The 15809-nt window shown below is 46.1% G+C and overlaps 1 protein-coding gene across 4 annotated transcripts; it reads left to right on the top strand.

Moving 5' to 3' along the window:
- Positions 1-301: 301 nt before the first annotated feature.
- On the top strand, positions 302-15806 carry ECSIT (ECSIT signaling integrator). 4 transcript variants are annotated; one of them, XM_024557038.3, is made up of 9 exons: positions 302-451; positions 661-801; positions 7107-7225; positions 10158-10575; positions 10950-11173; positions 14383-14440; positions 14550-14698; positions 14878-14983; positions 15476-15806. In XM_024557038.3, the coding sequence occupies exons 3-9, from the start codon at positions 7130-7132 to the stop codon at positions 15724-15726; spliced, it is 1302 nt and encodes a 433-aa protein (XP_024412806.1). In that variant the 5' UTR covers positions 302-451; positions 661-801; positions 7107-7129; the 3' UTR covers positions 15727-15806. The 4 variants fall into 4 exon arrangements, with proteins under 4 accessions (XP_024412806.1, XP_045048438.1, XP_053766722.1 ...); XM_045192503.2 differs by having other exon boundaries at positions 661-805; XM_053910747.2 differs by lacking the exon at positions 15476-15806 and adding an exon at positions 15087-15439.
- Positions 15807-15809: the final 3 nt, after the last annotated feature.

The raw sequence follows: 15809 nt of genomic DNA, 5'->3' as shown, positions 1-15809 counted from the left end.
CCTGCAGCACAGAAGGGAAGGATACAAATCCAGGGACCCAGACATCGCATTTCTCACACATTGGGAGTGCTTCCACCCTTACTACTTCATTGCCACATTTCAGGCAGGAAAACCAGGGCCTTCAGTTGGATTAACGTTCCCCCGCCCCGCGGCCCCCCAAGTCCCACTACAGCTCGGGAAATACCCAGTCACTCTGTCCAGGGACAAACTAAATTCCCAGGTCAGGGATGTGGTTTGCCTTATTAGGGGCGGGGCCTGGCTCGTTGTGAGGCTGTACCAATGTTGCTCCCTCTTCCTATTGGTGCTCCTCCCTTTTGGGTGGGACCTCTTTAAATCGGTGTTCTAGAATTACTGTCCCCCTGGTGGCCCGTGACCCGGAAACTCTTCGGGCAACATGGCGGCGCCCGGTGGCAAGAAGCAGCCGGCTCAGAGTCCGTGGCCGCCCGCGTTAGTAAGTAGGTCGCGTGTCGGGAGGCAATTGCAAACTGCAGGGCCCCTGAGCGGCCCATTCTAAGCCGGCAGCGGGGGAGGACGGCCCCAGAGGGACCCGGCTGCTGGCCCAGGGACCCATGACCTTTTGGATTACGGGTCGGGGACGTGCTGGGAAAAGCCGCCCTTCGTGTATCCACCTTCTCACGTCTTTAATCTCCCATTTTGCAGAAGAGACAGCTGAGGCCCAGAGAGGTTGAGGCTCTCTCCTGAGGTCACGCCGCAGGTGGACAGCTAGGCTGGAATTCGAACCCGCGTCTGCCTTTTTCTCCCAACGAACCCAGAGTCCTGGCAGCCAGCCTCAGAGTTGCCGTAGGTACACCCCACCGCGGGGTTCAGATTTAAAGCTTACTGACGTTTTGTAGAAATTTGGCTCTCCTTCCTGTTCCAGTGGTATTTGCTGGGCGCCTACCATATACCAGGCACTGCCCGGGTGCTGGAGACACAGTAGAGGAAGACAGACAAAAATCCTCTGTCCACTGGGGGAACCAGACATTGATCAAGTCTGAAATAAAAGGAACGGGTGATTTCAGATGCTAGTAGTTGCTTAAAAAAAAAAAATGCATTCATCGGGATCGTGGGGGCTTTAGAAAGGGAGTGGGGAAGCTGTCAGGAAAAGCCATGCATTTGAATATAAGCCTGAATGACCAGAGACAGCTAGGAACTGATCAGGGGAAAAGAAATCTCCAAACAGAAGGAAAAGCAAGTGCAAAGGCTCTGAGACTGGAATAACTTAGCTTGTTCAAGAAACAGGGCAGATGGAGCTGCCAGTAATAAGAATTGAGTTTGGAAGGGTAGACCCTATCTGATTTTACCTTAAGTGTGATAATAGCATTAACAATTTCAGGCAGAGAACACTGAATTTAATTCACATTTTAAAAAGCTCCCTCTGGCCAAGGTGGGGAGGACAGACTGGAAGCAAGTAAGGAAAGAAGTGGGAGGCTGGCAAAGAGGTCACTGAGGTACCTTCAGATGGTGAGAAATGGATGCATTTGGGGTGGATTTGGAAGTAGTCACCAGGATCATTTGATGGACTGAATGGGCGGGGAGAGAGAGGAACACAGGGGACTCAGCAATGACTCCTAGCTTTTAGGCCTGAATGACTAGGAATGGTGGTATTATTGTCTGGGATGCAGAGGAACAAGTTTAAGCAGGGATGTCAGCTTGAAGCAAATTAAGTTTGAAACGACTGCATATATGCCAAAGTGGTAGTGAGGTGTGAAGACTGGAGCTCAGGGCTGGCGATAAACATTTGGATCCATCAGCATATAGATCATCATTTCTGACTTGAACACACAGAGAGGAAGCCTGGACTCTGATAGAAATGCAGATTCTGATTCAGTAGGTGTGGGTTAGGGCTGATATTTTGCATTTCTAATAAGCTCCCAGATACTGATGCCAATGTGGCTGATCCCTGCAACACACTTTGAGTAATGAAGGTTTAAATTAAGGTCTTAATCTTCGCTTCACATGGGAGTCATCGGAGTGTGCTAAAATGTTGATGCCCGGGCCCTGCCTCTAGATATTTTGATTTAATATATCTAGGGTATGGCCTAGGCGTGCGGATTTTAAAAAGCTCCCTAGATGACTCTAACGTGAACAAAGTTTGAGAACCATTAGAGCTGCCTACAGGAATACAAAGAAGAGAGGAACAAGTTGATGACACATCTCAGGGGAGTAGACAGACAAATCCAGAATGTGGGATTCCACAGCCTTATTACTCAAAGTGTGGTTTCCAGACCAGCAGCAGCACCATCACTTGGAAGCTTAGCTTGTTAGATATGCGGCAGAGTCTGGCTCCACCCCAGAACTGCTGAATCAGAATCTGCCTTTTAACAAGTTCCCAGGTGATTTGTCTGCACATTCAAGTTTGCAAACATTGTAAACGTTAGAGAAAGAAGTGGGTCTTGTTGATTAACTGAGAAACACACCAGGATGCTAGGAAGAAAATCAGTGTCAAGAAGGTGGGAGGACGGCCTTACCAGTGCCACACGCTTCTGAGAAATCGAGCAAAATGAGGTCTGAGAAGTAATTACTGGCTTTGGTTAAGTAGAGAACACACAAGGGTGGTGATAGTGGAGTGGTTGGGGCAGCAGCCAAGTTGGGGTGGAGCATAGTGTGTAGACACCTCTCAGGAAAAGCTTTGCTATAAAGGTAGCAGAGATATGAAGCGGAGGCTGGAAGGAGGCTTCAGGTCAAGATGGGAGATGCTAGAGAAAGTTTAAGTAATGCTAAGAATGATCCAACACTCCCCAGTTCATTTTTTTAAGGCCAGTATTACCCTGATACTAAACCAAACAAACACTGAAAGAAAACTACAGACCAGTATTTCCTATGAATATGGACACAAAAATCCTCAACAAAATACTAGCTAACCAAATTGTTCTAACATATTAAAAGGATTACATATCATAATCAAGTGAAACTTATTCCCAAAATGCAAGATAAGTTTAAAATCTGAAAATCAGTTAATATACTGTAATAATAGAAGAAAGGACAAAAGCCACATGATTATTTCAATGGATGCATCAAAAAGCTTTTGCAAAATCCAGGACCTTTTCTGATAAAAACATTCAACATGTAGGTATATAAGGGAATTTCCTGAACCTGATAAAGGACATATATGAAAAACTCACAGGTCACATCAGACTTAATGATGAAAGACTGGATGCTTTTCCCACTAAGATCTAGAGCAAGACAAGGAAGTGGCTCTTGCCACTTCTATTCAACATTGTACTGAAAGTACCAGCAAGGGCACTTGAGCAGGATAAAGAAATAAAAGGCATGCAGCCCTAGCTGGTGTGGCTCAGTGGATTGAGTGTCAGCTTGCAAACCAAAGGGTTGCCCATTCGATTCCCAGTCTAGGGCACATGCCTGGGTTTCAGGCCAGGTCCCCAGTAGGGGGTGCGCAAGAGGCAACCACACAATGATGTTTTTCTGCCTCTCTTTCTCCCTCCCTTCTCCTCTCTAAAATGAAGAAAGAAAATGTTCTAAAAATAAAATACTAAGGCATCCAGGTTAAAAAGAAAAAAGTAAATCTATTTGCAGATGGCATGATCATACCAAGGAATCCAATAAAAAGCTACTAGAGCTAATAAGCGAATTGTGCAAAGTTGCAGTATACACACAAGATCAACATGTAAAAGTAAATTATATTTCTATATACTAGCAGTGACCAGTGCAGAAATTAAGAAAATACTCCCATATATAATAGCTTCATAAATAATGAAATATACATAAATTTACAAAAGAAATAAGATTCATACACTGAAAACTATAAAATATTGTTGAAAAAAATTAAAGATCTAAATAAATGGTAATGGAAAAAATACAATAGAAGAGATCTAAATAAATGCAGAGGTAGCCCGTGTTCATGGATCCGAAGACTTAATATTATTATTATTATTAAGGCACCTGTATTCCCCAAATTGATCTACAGAATCAACACAATCCCTGTCAGAGTCCTTCTGGCTCTTTGCAGAAATTTACAGCTGATTCTAAAATGTATATGTAATTGCAAGGGACTGGGAATAGCTGAAACAATCTGGTAAAAGGAGAATAAAGTTGGAGGACTTACACTTCCTGACTTTAAAACTTATAAAACCACAATAAGCAAAATAGTGTGTTACTGGTGTAAGGCTCAACATGGAGTCAAGGGAATAGAACTGAAAGCCCAGAAATAAACCCCTTCAGCTTCTCATTCCCATTTCCCTCCACCATAACCCTGACTCATTTGCCATCCAGAATACTTGAAGGTCTGAAGCATGCTTTGGACTTTGACTCTTCCTTCATACCTCTGTCTTATCTCTCCTTCTGCCTGCACTCTTATCCCATGCCTGCTTGGTCTTTTCCTACTTATTCTTCGAGGCCAGCTCAAGTGCCACCACTCTGTGACACCTTGCTTTACTCTTCCAGAAACGGCCTATTGATGACCCTATGGCACTTATTGATAATGCTGTAAGAACACTCACTTCATATAGCATTGCAACAGGTCGTGTCTGTGACCAGGCCAAGGCTGATAGCTTTAAGAAAGTCACTCTTTTATTCACCTGTGTCCCTTATATCTATGCCTAACTCATTTCCTGGCCCATGGTAGAGGCTCAAAGCAGGTGTAATGAGTAAATGTTAAGGGGCATCATTTGTCAGTCTGCCCTTCTAGGCAGTATGGTGAGCTCGTGGAGAGCAGACTAATTCTGAGGTCTCTTGCAAGCAGCATTCCTGTGGTTCTCGGAGTAACTCTGCTAGTAAAGCAGTTATGCTTGGCAGAATCTGGTTTAAAGATTCTACCTGCCCTGTTCCAGGACACGTGGGAAGGCAGCATGGCGCTATAACTGGAGCATGGTACCTAGAGAGCCAAGCTGAAGCCCTGGCCCTGTTGCCAATAAATCCCTTTATCTCTGAGCTTCACATTCTTTGTATGATGAAGTTCTTGGGTTGGAGAATCTCTCCAGGCACTCCTGACTGATGTACAAGTGCTGTGTTCTGTAGGAGTTGGGAGGCAAGGGCTCCTTCCACAATTCCCCAGATCCCCAGGAGACATGAAGGGCTGTGAAGGATGGGGCAACTGGATTATGGGAACCAGCCCTGTACTGTGGGCAGGGACCTTGGTTCTTACCAGCTTCCCCTGTGCGTGTACTCTGGTTATCTATTTGTTAGATAAAAATGGCACCAAACTTGGTGGCTTAAAACAATAATAATAAACCCTTTACATTTATGGTCAATTGATTTTCAGCGAGTGGTAAGACAATAAAATGGGGAAGGAATAATCTCTTTAGCAAACAGTATTAGGATGACTGGACATCCACATGAAGTGACCCCCTTTATCTCACAATACACAAAAACTCAAAGCAGGTCATAGACCTAAATATAAGAGCTAAAATCTTAGAAGGAAACATAGAAGTAAATCTTCATGACCGTGGCTTAGCAATGGTTCTGCAGATACAACAACAAAAGCGGAGCTGTGAAAGAAAAACATAAGTTGGACTTCATCAGAACGTAAAACTTGTGCCGCAGTGATGACAAGGAAGTACAAAGGCGACCCAAGGAATGGGAGAAATTAGTTTTAAATCATCGGGCTCTAGTATCCAGAATATATAAAGAACTCTTACAACTCAATAATAAAAAGAGAAATAACCCAACTTAAAAAATAGACAAAGGATCTAAACAGACATTTCTCCAATGAAGATGCACAATGGCCAATAAGCACATGAAAAGCTCATCATCATCATTCATTAGGGAAGTGCAAGTCCAAACCTCAAGGAGATACCATTTCACACTCAATAGGATGTCCGTACTCAAAAAGATAGACGATAACGATTGGCAAGGATGTGGAGAAATCGGAACCCTTATACATTGCTGGTGGGGATGTAAAATGGTACAGCTACTTTGGAAAACAGTTTCGAGGTTTCTCAAAATGTTAAACATAGAGTTACCATATATGCCAGCGATATGACTTCTAAGTATATACCCAAGAGAAGTGTACATACATGTTCACACAGAAGCTTCTACATGAGTGTTTATAGCAGCGTTAGTCGTAATAGTAAAAAAAAAAAAAAGTGGGAACAACCCAAATGTCCATCAGTTGACGGACGGATAAATAAAACAATATTTCTATACAATGGAAATTTCTTGGCAATTAAAAGGAATGAAGTTGGATACATGCTACAACATGGATAACCTTGAAAACATGCTCAATGAAAGCTGCTAGTCATGCCCTGATCAGTGTGGCTTAGTTGGTTGGACATCGTCCTGCAAAGTGATGGGTCATGGGTTCAATTCCCAGTCAGGGCACATGCCTGGGGTGCAGGTTCAGTCCCCAGTCAGGGAACTTATAAGAGGCAACCAATCAATGTTTCTCACATCGATGCTTTACTCCTCTTTCTCCCTCCCCTCCCCTCTAAAAATAAAATCTTACAAAAAGAAATAGAAAGGTGCTAGCCACAAAAGAATGTGTGTCGTATGATTCCATTTATATGAAACACCCAGAGTAGGCAAGTTTATAGAGATGGAAGGATACTGGTTGTCTAGGGCTGAGGATGAGGGGAAATGAGAGTGGTGGTTAGTTTATTTGCAGGGTGAAAGAAATTTCTAAAATTAGATTACAGTGATGGTTGCACAACTCTGAATATACTTAACAAAACTGAACTTTAAAAGGTGGACTGTATAGTATATGACTAAAGTTAAAAAATGACCTGGTATGGAGAACAGCTAGTGGCGGGGGGAGGTTAGGGAGTGGAGGGATTGAGCAAAAAAGAAAAAGGACTCGTGGACATGGACAACAAGGTGATGATTGCTGGGGGAAGGGGGTATAGGGGACTAAATGGTAATGGAAAAAATATAATACGATTATATATTTAAAAATTGAAAACTATTCAAAAAATGACCTGGTAGGGCAGGGAACCATCATAGCAAATTCCTTCAGATAGTGAAGCAAGGACCCTGACTGTAGCAGTCATTTAAGCTCCCTCTTGCAGGTGAGGAAACCAGTGGGGCTGGTGACTTAGCTATGCAGTCTGGAATGTGGCCTCCACTGGAGGGGTCTCATGGAGAAGAGGGGGGTCTCATCTCCATTAGTGGGTGGGGTGCTAGACTGACGCTGTCTCTTCACCCTCATCCAGGTGGTTGTCCAACAAACAGAGGCATGAGCTGGGTCCAAGGCATGCTGCTAGCCCGGAGCCTCTCTCGGGGCTGGAGGGGCATCTGTGGCGCTGCCCTCACGGGAGCCCCCTTCTCTCAGGTAACTGCCAGCCAAGCAGCCATCAGGGTGGAGAAAGGCAGGCAGACAGGCCTGGGATTTGCTCCCAAGCCCTTCAGAATCCACCCTGTGGTGAAGCCAGCTTGCGGGGGGCGGGGGGTGGTGGAGACAGATGTGGGCTGTTCTATCTGCTCTGAGGGCCTACTGAATGTTTCTTACTCATTTTAAAAAGTGCTGGTGCCCACATGTATCAGGGGGTTGAGTTTGAAAACAAGGATGTAGCCTTGGTTGATGTGGCTCAGTGGATTGAGCGCTGGTCTGAGAACTGAAAGGTCATTGGTGCGATTCCCAGTCAGGGCACATGGCTGGGTTGTGGGCCAGGTGCCCAGTTGGGGACGTGTGAGAGGCAACAGATCGACGTATGGATGTATCTCTCACATATTGCTGTTTCTCTCCCTTCCTTCCCTTCTCTCTAAAAGTAAATAAATAACATTTAAAATAAGAAAAGAAGGATGTATGAGCTAACTGGATTTGGGTTGTGCCTCTGAGTAACTCCCACATCTACTTGTAAGGATGTGGGCAGAAAACTGATTATCCCTCACCCAAAGTGACCAGATGGCCCAGGCTGATCAATGGCCATAGACTGCAACAAGAACAGCGGTGGTGGTAGTGATACTATTAAATGCTCTCTTGTAGAGTCCTTCCTGTGTGCCAGGCTCTGTGCTGTGCATTTCATTTACATCATCTCCCTGGTGGGCTCTCTCCTTTTTTTAGGTATTCCAGAGTTTCCTTTCCAATTTTTGCTTTAAGCCCATGCCACCTAGTTGCCTACATTTTCACTTTTAAATGAGTGCCTGTTTGATGTCGCTTTATGTAAGCAAGACTTCACGGTGGCTGTGGGGCAGGAGAGCAGAGATTCCAGTCCCAGTTCTGCTGCTCTGCAGCTGTGTTACACCACGCAGCCACACTTCCCCGCTCTGGGCCTCAGTTTCTTCATCTGGAAAATGGGTACAGTAAGTTCTCAACAATGCCTGGCACATAAGACTATTCAGTAAACATTCCGTTCAAATTAAAATAAGAAATTTGTTAGTTTATCATCTATAGCAGGGGTCGGCACACTTTTTCTTAAAGGGTCAGATAGTAAATATTGTGAGCTTTGTGGGCCATTACGTCTGCCACAGGCCAGACATAATGAATGAGCATGCCTGTATTCCAATAAAATTTTGTGGACAAATGCAGGCAGTTTGCCCTCAGGCAGTGGTTTGCTGACTTCTGTTCTGGAGGGATCTGGTCTGCTCCCAGCACCATGGACTCCCTATTCTAGAAACAAGATCTCCTTAACCCAAGGCAGATGCCATCAAAACAGATGAGGAAACTGAGGCCTGAGTAGTAAAGTGGGTGTCACCTGGCAAGAACAGTCAAGCTGAGATTCCTGGTGACTCCAAAATCTGCACTTTTCAATCTTAGTTTTTGTCCTTTTGGTGTTTTTACCTGTCTTTAACTCAGTTTTGGAAATTTATCTTTTGAACAGATTAATACAGTCAGTTACAATGGACATCATAGCTCAAAATTCAAACAGTTCTGAGGCTACATTGTGACAAGGGTCTGTCCTCCTGTCTGGCCACTGCTGAGCTCTAGAGGCAACAAGCTATGCTACCCGCTTACTGTACTTCCTCCCAAAGATATGTCACAGATACAAAACACACACACGCAGTCAGTCCCTGGTACTCCCACAGCTGCGGTCTGTGAAGTTACCTCACGCACTGAACTGGTGAGCCCACACTCTGCTCCTGGGTGAAGAATGAGGTAGGGCTCCTGTGAGCCTCTTGTCACATTTTCCTCAGACCATCAATACATGACCTTACTGTATGCATGTTTCTGTTTAAAGACATCTCATTTAATACATATTTTTGCCCTGACTGGTGTGGCTCTGTTAGTTGGGCATCATCCTGCAAAGCAAAACGTCGTAGGTTCAATGCCCAGTCAGGCCAGTCAGGGCACGTGCCTGGGTTAGGTTGGGGTGCATACGAGAGGCAACCCATCGATGTTTCTCTGTCATATCAGTGTTTCTCTCCCTCTCTTCCCCTCTTTCTAAAAATAAATAGGTAAATAAATAAAATCTTTAAAGATATCTATGTAGTCGGTTAATTAACATTGAACTCACAGCCAACTGCATTATAACTCATGCCGAAATGAAGCTTATCTACCACATGCATTTTTTTCTGTAAGCAACAGCAGAGCCTTCTTGCAGGTAGGAACTCTAGGCAGCACTTCTGAAACACACTTGGGGGCCATATTCAAAAGCAAAATCACCAAAAAATAAAAAATAAAAAGAAATAATGCAAGAAACAGGCACTAAAGCCAGAATAAGAAGGCAGAGCATCAACTTGTTCAGCCTCCACCACACGTGTCCATGAAGGACCAGGGAAGTGCCATGAGTATTGACTTGGGGATTACAAATAAATGTCAGCAAGTAGGCAAATTCAGAAATACAGGATCTTCAGATAATGGGGATCTACTGTATATACCTTGAAGCCCACCCCAGGTAACACGAGACCTCCTCAGTGTGTCTTAGAACAGCAGGTGCTCCTTCCCCAAGTTCACAGCCATTTGCTTTATCATTTCCTTACCTCTGCACATTGGGTCCATTTCCACTGATACGGCAGATGCACAAAAGTCATTAGGTGCAGGTGTGTTTAGAGGTGTCAGATTTAAATACCAGATGCAAGATTGTTGCAACAGAGGGTGTGATTGTCCTCATGGTGAATATTGTTGAATTGTCTCTGGGGGGGGGGGTTTACCATTGTGTTCTCCAGTCCGTAATGGTACCTGATCTTGGGTTTGTAACCACAGAACACCTCCTCAGAGGCCCTTAGGGCTGCCCCTTGGCACCTTTCCCAGGAAAGAGCCAGCAGGCAGTCCCTGAGAGACAGCTGGGAGGTACCAGATTTGAGCAGTGGTTCTCTGTCCCCAGGTACCCTCCCAGGGCCCTCGAGGCCTCCACTGCAGCACCGCCACCCACAGCTCTGACTCATCTCTGGTCCCAAGTCCACCTGAGCCCCTGCGGGGGCCCACCAAGGCCCTGTCACCCCACGAAGAACTGTTTAGGCAGTCACCAGATGGGGCCCGGAACAAGGCCAGCTTTGTGCAAGCCGTGCAGAACTTTGGGCAGCACAACGTGCACAAGCGGGGCCACGTGGACTTCATCTACCTGGCCCTGCGCAAGATGCAGGAGTATGGCGTCGAGAAGGACTTGGCCATCTACAACCTGCTGCTTGACGTCTTCCCCAAGGAGGTCTTCCGTCCTCGCAACATCTTCCAGGAAATCTTCATCCACTACCCACGGCAGCAGGAGTGTGGGGTTGCTGTGCTGGAGCAGATGGAGAACCACGGTGAGGCCAGCAGGCTCAGGGTGTGGGAGTGGCTGCCTCCCTCCAAGGTCTGGGCCCCTCCATCACTCTGGTTCTGATGTGTGTCCTCGCTGTCTGGCCTGCTCCACCTCCCCCTCTCTCTCCATCTCTCTTTTTGCCTCTCATCTCTTTCCTCTCTCCCTCTGACTTTCCCTTTAAATTCTCTTGGACTCTCTCCTCCCTCTCTGGCATCAATTTCCTAACTCAATTCTCTCTGTCTCTGATTCTTTCCACCTGGTCCTCACCATAATTTCCTCTTGGTCCTGGGCCCCTCCAATGGGCTCCCTTCTCTCTGTCTCCGATGTCTCCCCTCTCTGTCCCCTCCCTGAGGCTCTGCTGCCATCCACCTGGCACAGGGGTGATGCCCAACAAGGAGACGGAGTTCCTGCTGATTCAGATATTTGGGCGCAAAAGCTACCCCATGCTCAAGTTCGTGCGCATGAGGCTGTGGTTCTCCCGCTTCAAGAACGTCAACCCCTTCCCTGTGCCCCGGGACCTGCCTCAGGACCCAGTTGACCTGGCCAGGTTGGGCCTGCGACACATAGAGCCTGACCTCAGTGCCAGAGTCACCGTCTACCAGGTATCTACCCCTGTCCATACCCTCAGCTGCCACCCTGGGCTGGGCCCCCCTTTACTCAGCCTAACAGGCCACAATTCTAAGTTGATTGCTCAGTCACTGTGAATGAAAGATTCCACACTCCACCCTCATGTCCTGAGGGCCCCACTCATGCCAGGCCACACAGGGGATCCAAAGAGAGCCTCTCACAGCACTTGTCTGGTTATGGAGGCCAACCCTGGTAACAGTTCCCCTCAGAGCCACTAAGATGGAGAAGCTCAGGAGGCCATGGTAGCCCAGAAGGGGCAGCCATGGAAGGCATCTTGAAGGAGGTGAAGGTGAGCTGGGCTTAGGCAGGACAGGAAGGGCAAGGAGAGTATTCCAGGCAGAGGGAGCAGCATGGGCCAGGGTCTGAGGAGATGCTGAAAGGTCTTCCTTTGGTGCAGGGGTTGGGGTTGGGGAGAAGACGCTAGGAGTACAATGGATTAAAGAGCTTGTTTTTGAACCTGTTGGTGAGGAGAGAGCCTAGAGGAGGCATGGGGTAAAAGTCATGTTTCTGGAGAGTTGTGATCGCCAAAGTGCTCTCTAGAAGCCATGTGGATGGTGTTGGATGGTGTTGGATGGTGGGAGAGCAGAGAGGGTGTAGGATAGTGTGTGATGGGGTACTCAGTGAGAGAACTCAGTGTTTAACTCAGTTCTTCATTTTTTAAAGTAATGCATTAAAAAGCCAAAGAGTAAACAAGAGCACACAGTGAAGAGTTCTCTCCTCTTCTGGCCCTTTAGTCCCCAGTCCCCCCAGAGGTGATCACTTCCATGTCCCCTTCCAGAAACCCTATGTGTTTGCAAGCAAATATACACTTTTTTTGCATATGTATCCTGTATATATAAATATTCTATCTTCCCGGGCCTCACTATGAAAAATACATACAGAAAGGTTGAAAGCATGGTAAAATCACTGACACCACCCAGATTTAGAACGGAAACAATCCAAGTATCCATCAAGAGCGAACTGTGCATATAGACTGTGACACCGCAATCAAAGATTCATGAAAAATGCAAAGTGAAAGGATGAAGTATACACAGTGGGATAGTCAGCTATCTTCAGTGTGAGAAGGGAAGGGAAATTAAAGTGAATAAACCTGTTTACCTATTTTCACAAAAATAAATAATGCAAGGACAAGTCAGAGATGGATAGAAATGTTCATCTCTGGGCAGGCAGAGGAGATGGGTAGAGAGAACAGGAATAGAAGACAGACATGGTTTTATTTAAAATGGGTTGGCTTTTAAACTATGCAAATGTATAGTGTATTTTTAAAAATAAAAGCCCTGGCTGGTGTAGCTGAATGGATTGAGCACTGGCCTGTGAACCAAAGGGTCATCAGTTCAATTCCCAGTCAGGGCACATGCCTGGGTTGAGGGCCAGGTCCCCAGTACAGGTGTGTGAGAGGCAACCACACATTGATGTTTCTCTCCCTCTCTTTCTCCCTCACTTCCCCTGTCTAAAAATAAATAAAATCTAAAAAAAAAAAGAAAAGAAAAAATACCAAAATGGAAAACAAAAAAATAGATGTAGCTAAATATCTGATAGTATAACCAATGACAGGAAAAAATCTTCTAAGTCACTGTCATCTGACTGTCCATCCTTAGTGGCATGTATTCTAAGAAATAAGATCTGCAGAGAAACCCTTTATTTAATCCCACCGCGTTAGATAGTAGTAATATCAAAACCGTTTATGTACATCAATGGGTAAGTCAAATAGCATGTATTACTACTGATAGGAACCAAGATTTTTAGCATGAAAGAAAAAGATATATAATCATATGGGTTTGGGGGGGTTAGTATTTTATTTTATTTTATTTATTTTTATTCAGTTACAATTGTCTGCATTTTCTCCCCTTCCCTCCACCCCACCCCAGCCAGTCCCACCTCCCTCTCCCACCTCTACCCTCCCCCTTGATTTTGTCCTTGTGTCCTTTATAGTAGCTCCTATAGACCCCTCTCCCCACTATCCCCTCCCCACTCCCCTTGGGTTTTTTTTATTTTTTAAATATTTTTTTAAGTCCATGTTGTTAAATTTGAAATGAAAAGTCAGTATCATTTATTGTCCAAGAGTAAAACATATACTTTTTCCACCTCCCAAAATATACTTTTGAAAATGTTTCTCCTGAAAGAGGTCATATATATGGTGATGGGAGATCTGAACTTGGGTGATAAACAATGCTATACACAGGTGATGTACCATAGAGTTGTGCACTTGAAGCCTATATAATTTTATCAACCAACGTCACCCTAAAAAATTTAATTTTTTTAAAAAAGTGTTTCTCCAATGGCAGAGCATTACATACCTCCTGCATTTACCTTTGGCTGATTTCACTGAATTATATGGTTGGTGGTTCATTCTGTTTGTACCCATGATTCACCTGAATTCTTTTTAACCTAAAAGAATGGACAATATGTGTGCCAACAGTGTCCACTCTCAGGTATTTCGGTCAAAGTGTATGTGCACTTTTAAAACAATTAAATTTCATTTAGTTTTTTTGAATCACATTCAGTAAAATTAAGAATATACAAAAGGGCATTCCTTCCCTCCCTGTCCTTCACAAAGGCAAACACTGTGACTTCTTGGGTCGTCTTCCTGGAATGTTTTGTGTGATTTTTTTTTCTTCTCTAAGTTTCACAAGCACTGAGCACCTACGACTTGCCAGGCACTGCTCTTGGCATTTTAGAACCATCTCAAGTGCTATTACCCCCATTTGAATTGGAGAAACTGAGGCACAGGTACAGCAACTTGGCCAAGGTCATACAGACTGGCAGAGCCCAGATTTTACTGCAGGTGGGTGGGCTCCAGGGTTCCTGATGTGTGAGCATTCTTCAATGTTAGCAGCTATTATGCTAAACTGTATAGACATGAAGAGTGTGGAGTGGGCTTGAGTGACATGTAGGTTGCCTGCTAGGCAACTCCAAAATTTGCTGGGACCCATCCTTCCCCATTTCTCCCCAGCTCCTCTGTAGAGGCTGGGGGCCGCAAACTTCCACCCCCTACTCTTTTTTATTTATTGGTTTTAGAGAGAAAGGGAGAAACATTGATTTGTTGTTCCACTTATTTATGCATTCATTGGTTGACTCTTGTATCTGCCCTGACCAGGGATCGAACCACAACTTTGGCCTGTCAGGATAAAGCTCTAACCAACTGAGCAACCCCGTCAGGGCCCACCCCTACACTTTTTTGCAGATGCCTCCATCCAAAGACTCCACAGGTACAGCGGATCCCACTGAGCAGTATATTGTAGGTAAGGCCCTGTGCATGGGTTCTCACTGAGCCTGCTTGGTGGACTCCTTGGGCCTTTGGACACAGCGCCTCAGCCAGGGCCCCTTGGGCATGCATGTTAACCACACCAGGTATCCAGAGTCCCGATCAACAGGCTGCCCTGGCCCGCCACAACCCAGCCCAGCCTATCTTTGTCGAGGGCCCCTTCTCCCTGTGGCTCCGCAACAAATGTGTCTACTACCACATCCTCAGAGCAGAATTGGTGCCCCCTGAGGAGAGGGTAAGGACCCAAATCTTGAATGGGGAGTGGTGTGCGGTGGGCTGGCACTGCCCTGAGGGATGGTGGGGGCTCACAGATTGTGAGGGGATGCAGTTCCTGGTGATGGTAGGGGGGAGGCTACAGGTGGCTGCAAGATCCTGGGCCTCTGACTCTGCTTGTATACCTCCTCCCCCGAGTAGGAAGTGGAAGAAATTCCAGAGGAATGGAACCTCCACTACCCGATGCAGCTGGACTTGGACTACGGGAGGAGTGGCTGGGATGACTATGAGTTTGACATCAATGAAGGTAAAAACTAGGATGAGCAGGGGTGCACACAGTAGGATCGGTGTGGCCTGTGGGGTCCAAGAGCGGGGCCCAGGCTGAGACCCCGCCTCATTACGAATCACAGACCCAGCAGATGCCCAAGTCCATACATACACAGGCCTGTCATTTCTCCGTCATGGAATACCTCTGCTGGCTCCTGAGTATGACCAGGACAGGGCCAGTGGGGGAACAGGCAAGTTACATTCTTGGAGTTTCAGAGGAGTAGCATACCACCCAGCCTCAGATGGGGAGCAAGAGGACTTTCTGGTGGAATCTTGAAGAACCAGGAGGTATCACACAGGTGAAGAATGGAATGGGCAGACTATGCAGAGTACATATCCTGGGCAAAGGCTTGGACACACTGAAAGGGAGCTTAAAGCCCCTGCCCTTTTCCAGTAAGCAGTGTAGGCATGAGGTGTGGGGGCTGCCACAGTCCCCACTGCACCAATTCTGAGAGCCTGTTTCTCCCAACAGTGGAGGAAGGCCCTGTTTTCGCTATATGTATGGCAGGTGCCCATGACCAGGCCACAATGGCCAAGTGGATTCAGGGCCTGCAGGAGACCAATCCAGCCCTGGCCCAGATCCCTGTGGTCTTCCGCCTGGCAGCATCCACTGGGGAGCTCCAGGCATCCTCCTCAGGCCTGGAGGAGCCGTTCCCACAACCACTCAATGGGCAGGAAGAAGAGGAAGACGATCCACAGCAACACCAGCAGGGCCAGAGCTGAGGCCTGAGCAGGCATAAGCTTGGTGTGAAAGCATGAGATTACCTTTGAATGTAGAGCAAATAAAAGTTTTCCGGATTGGGGCT

The sequence above is a fragment of the Desmodus rotundus genome, chromosome 9 (assembly GCF_022682495.2).
Source record: "Desmodus rotundus isolate HL8 chromosome 9, HLdesRot8A.1, whole genome shotgun sequence".
Lineage (NCBI taxonomy): Eukaryota > Metazoa > Chordata > Mammalia > Chiroptera > Phyllostomidae > Desmodus > Desmodus rotundus.
Note: the sequence above shows the minus strand (reverse complement) of the source record. Positions and strands in the feature narration are given on the sequence as shown.

Coding starts and splice junctions, on each gene's coding strand:
- ECSIT (XM_024557038.3), top strand. CDS start 7,130: ATGAGCTGGGTCCAAGGCATGCTGCTAGCCCGGAGCCTCTCTCGGGGC. Junction 7,226..10,157: donor CGGGAGCCCCCTTCTCTCAG/GTAACTGCCAGC, acceptor CTCTGTCCCCAG/GTACCCTCCCAGGGCCCTCG. Junction 14,699..14,877: donor TGGTGCCCCCTGAGGAGAGG/GTAAGGACCCAA, acceptor TCCCCCGAGTAG/GAAGTGGAAGAAATTCCAGA.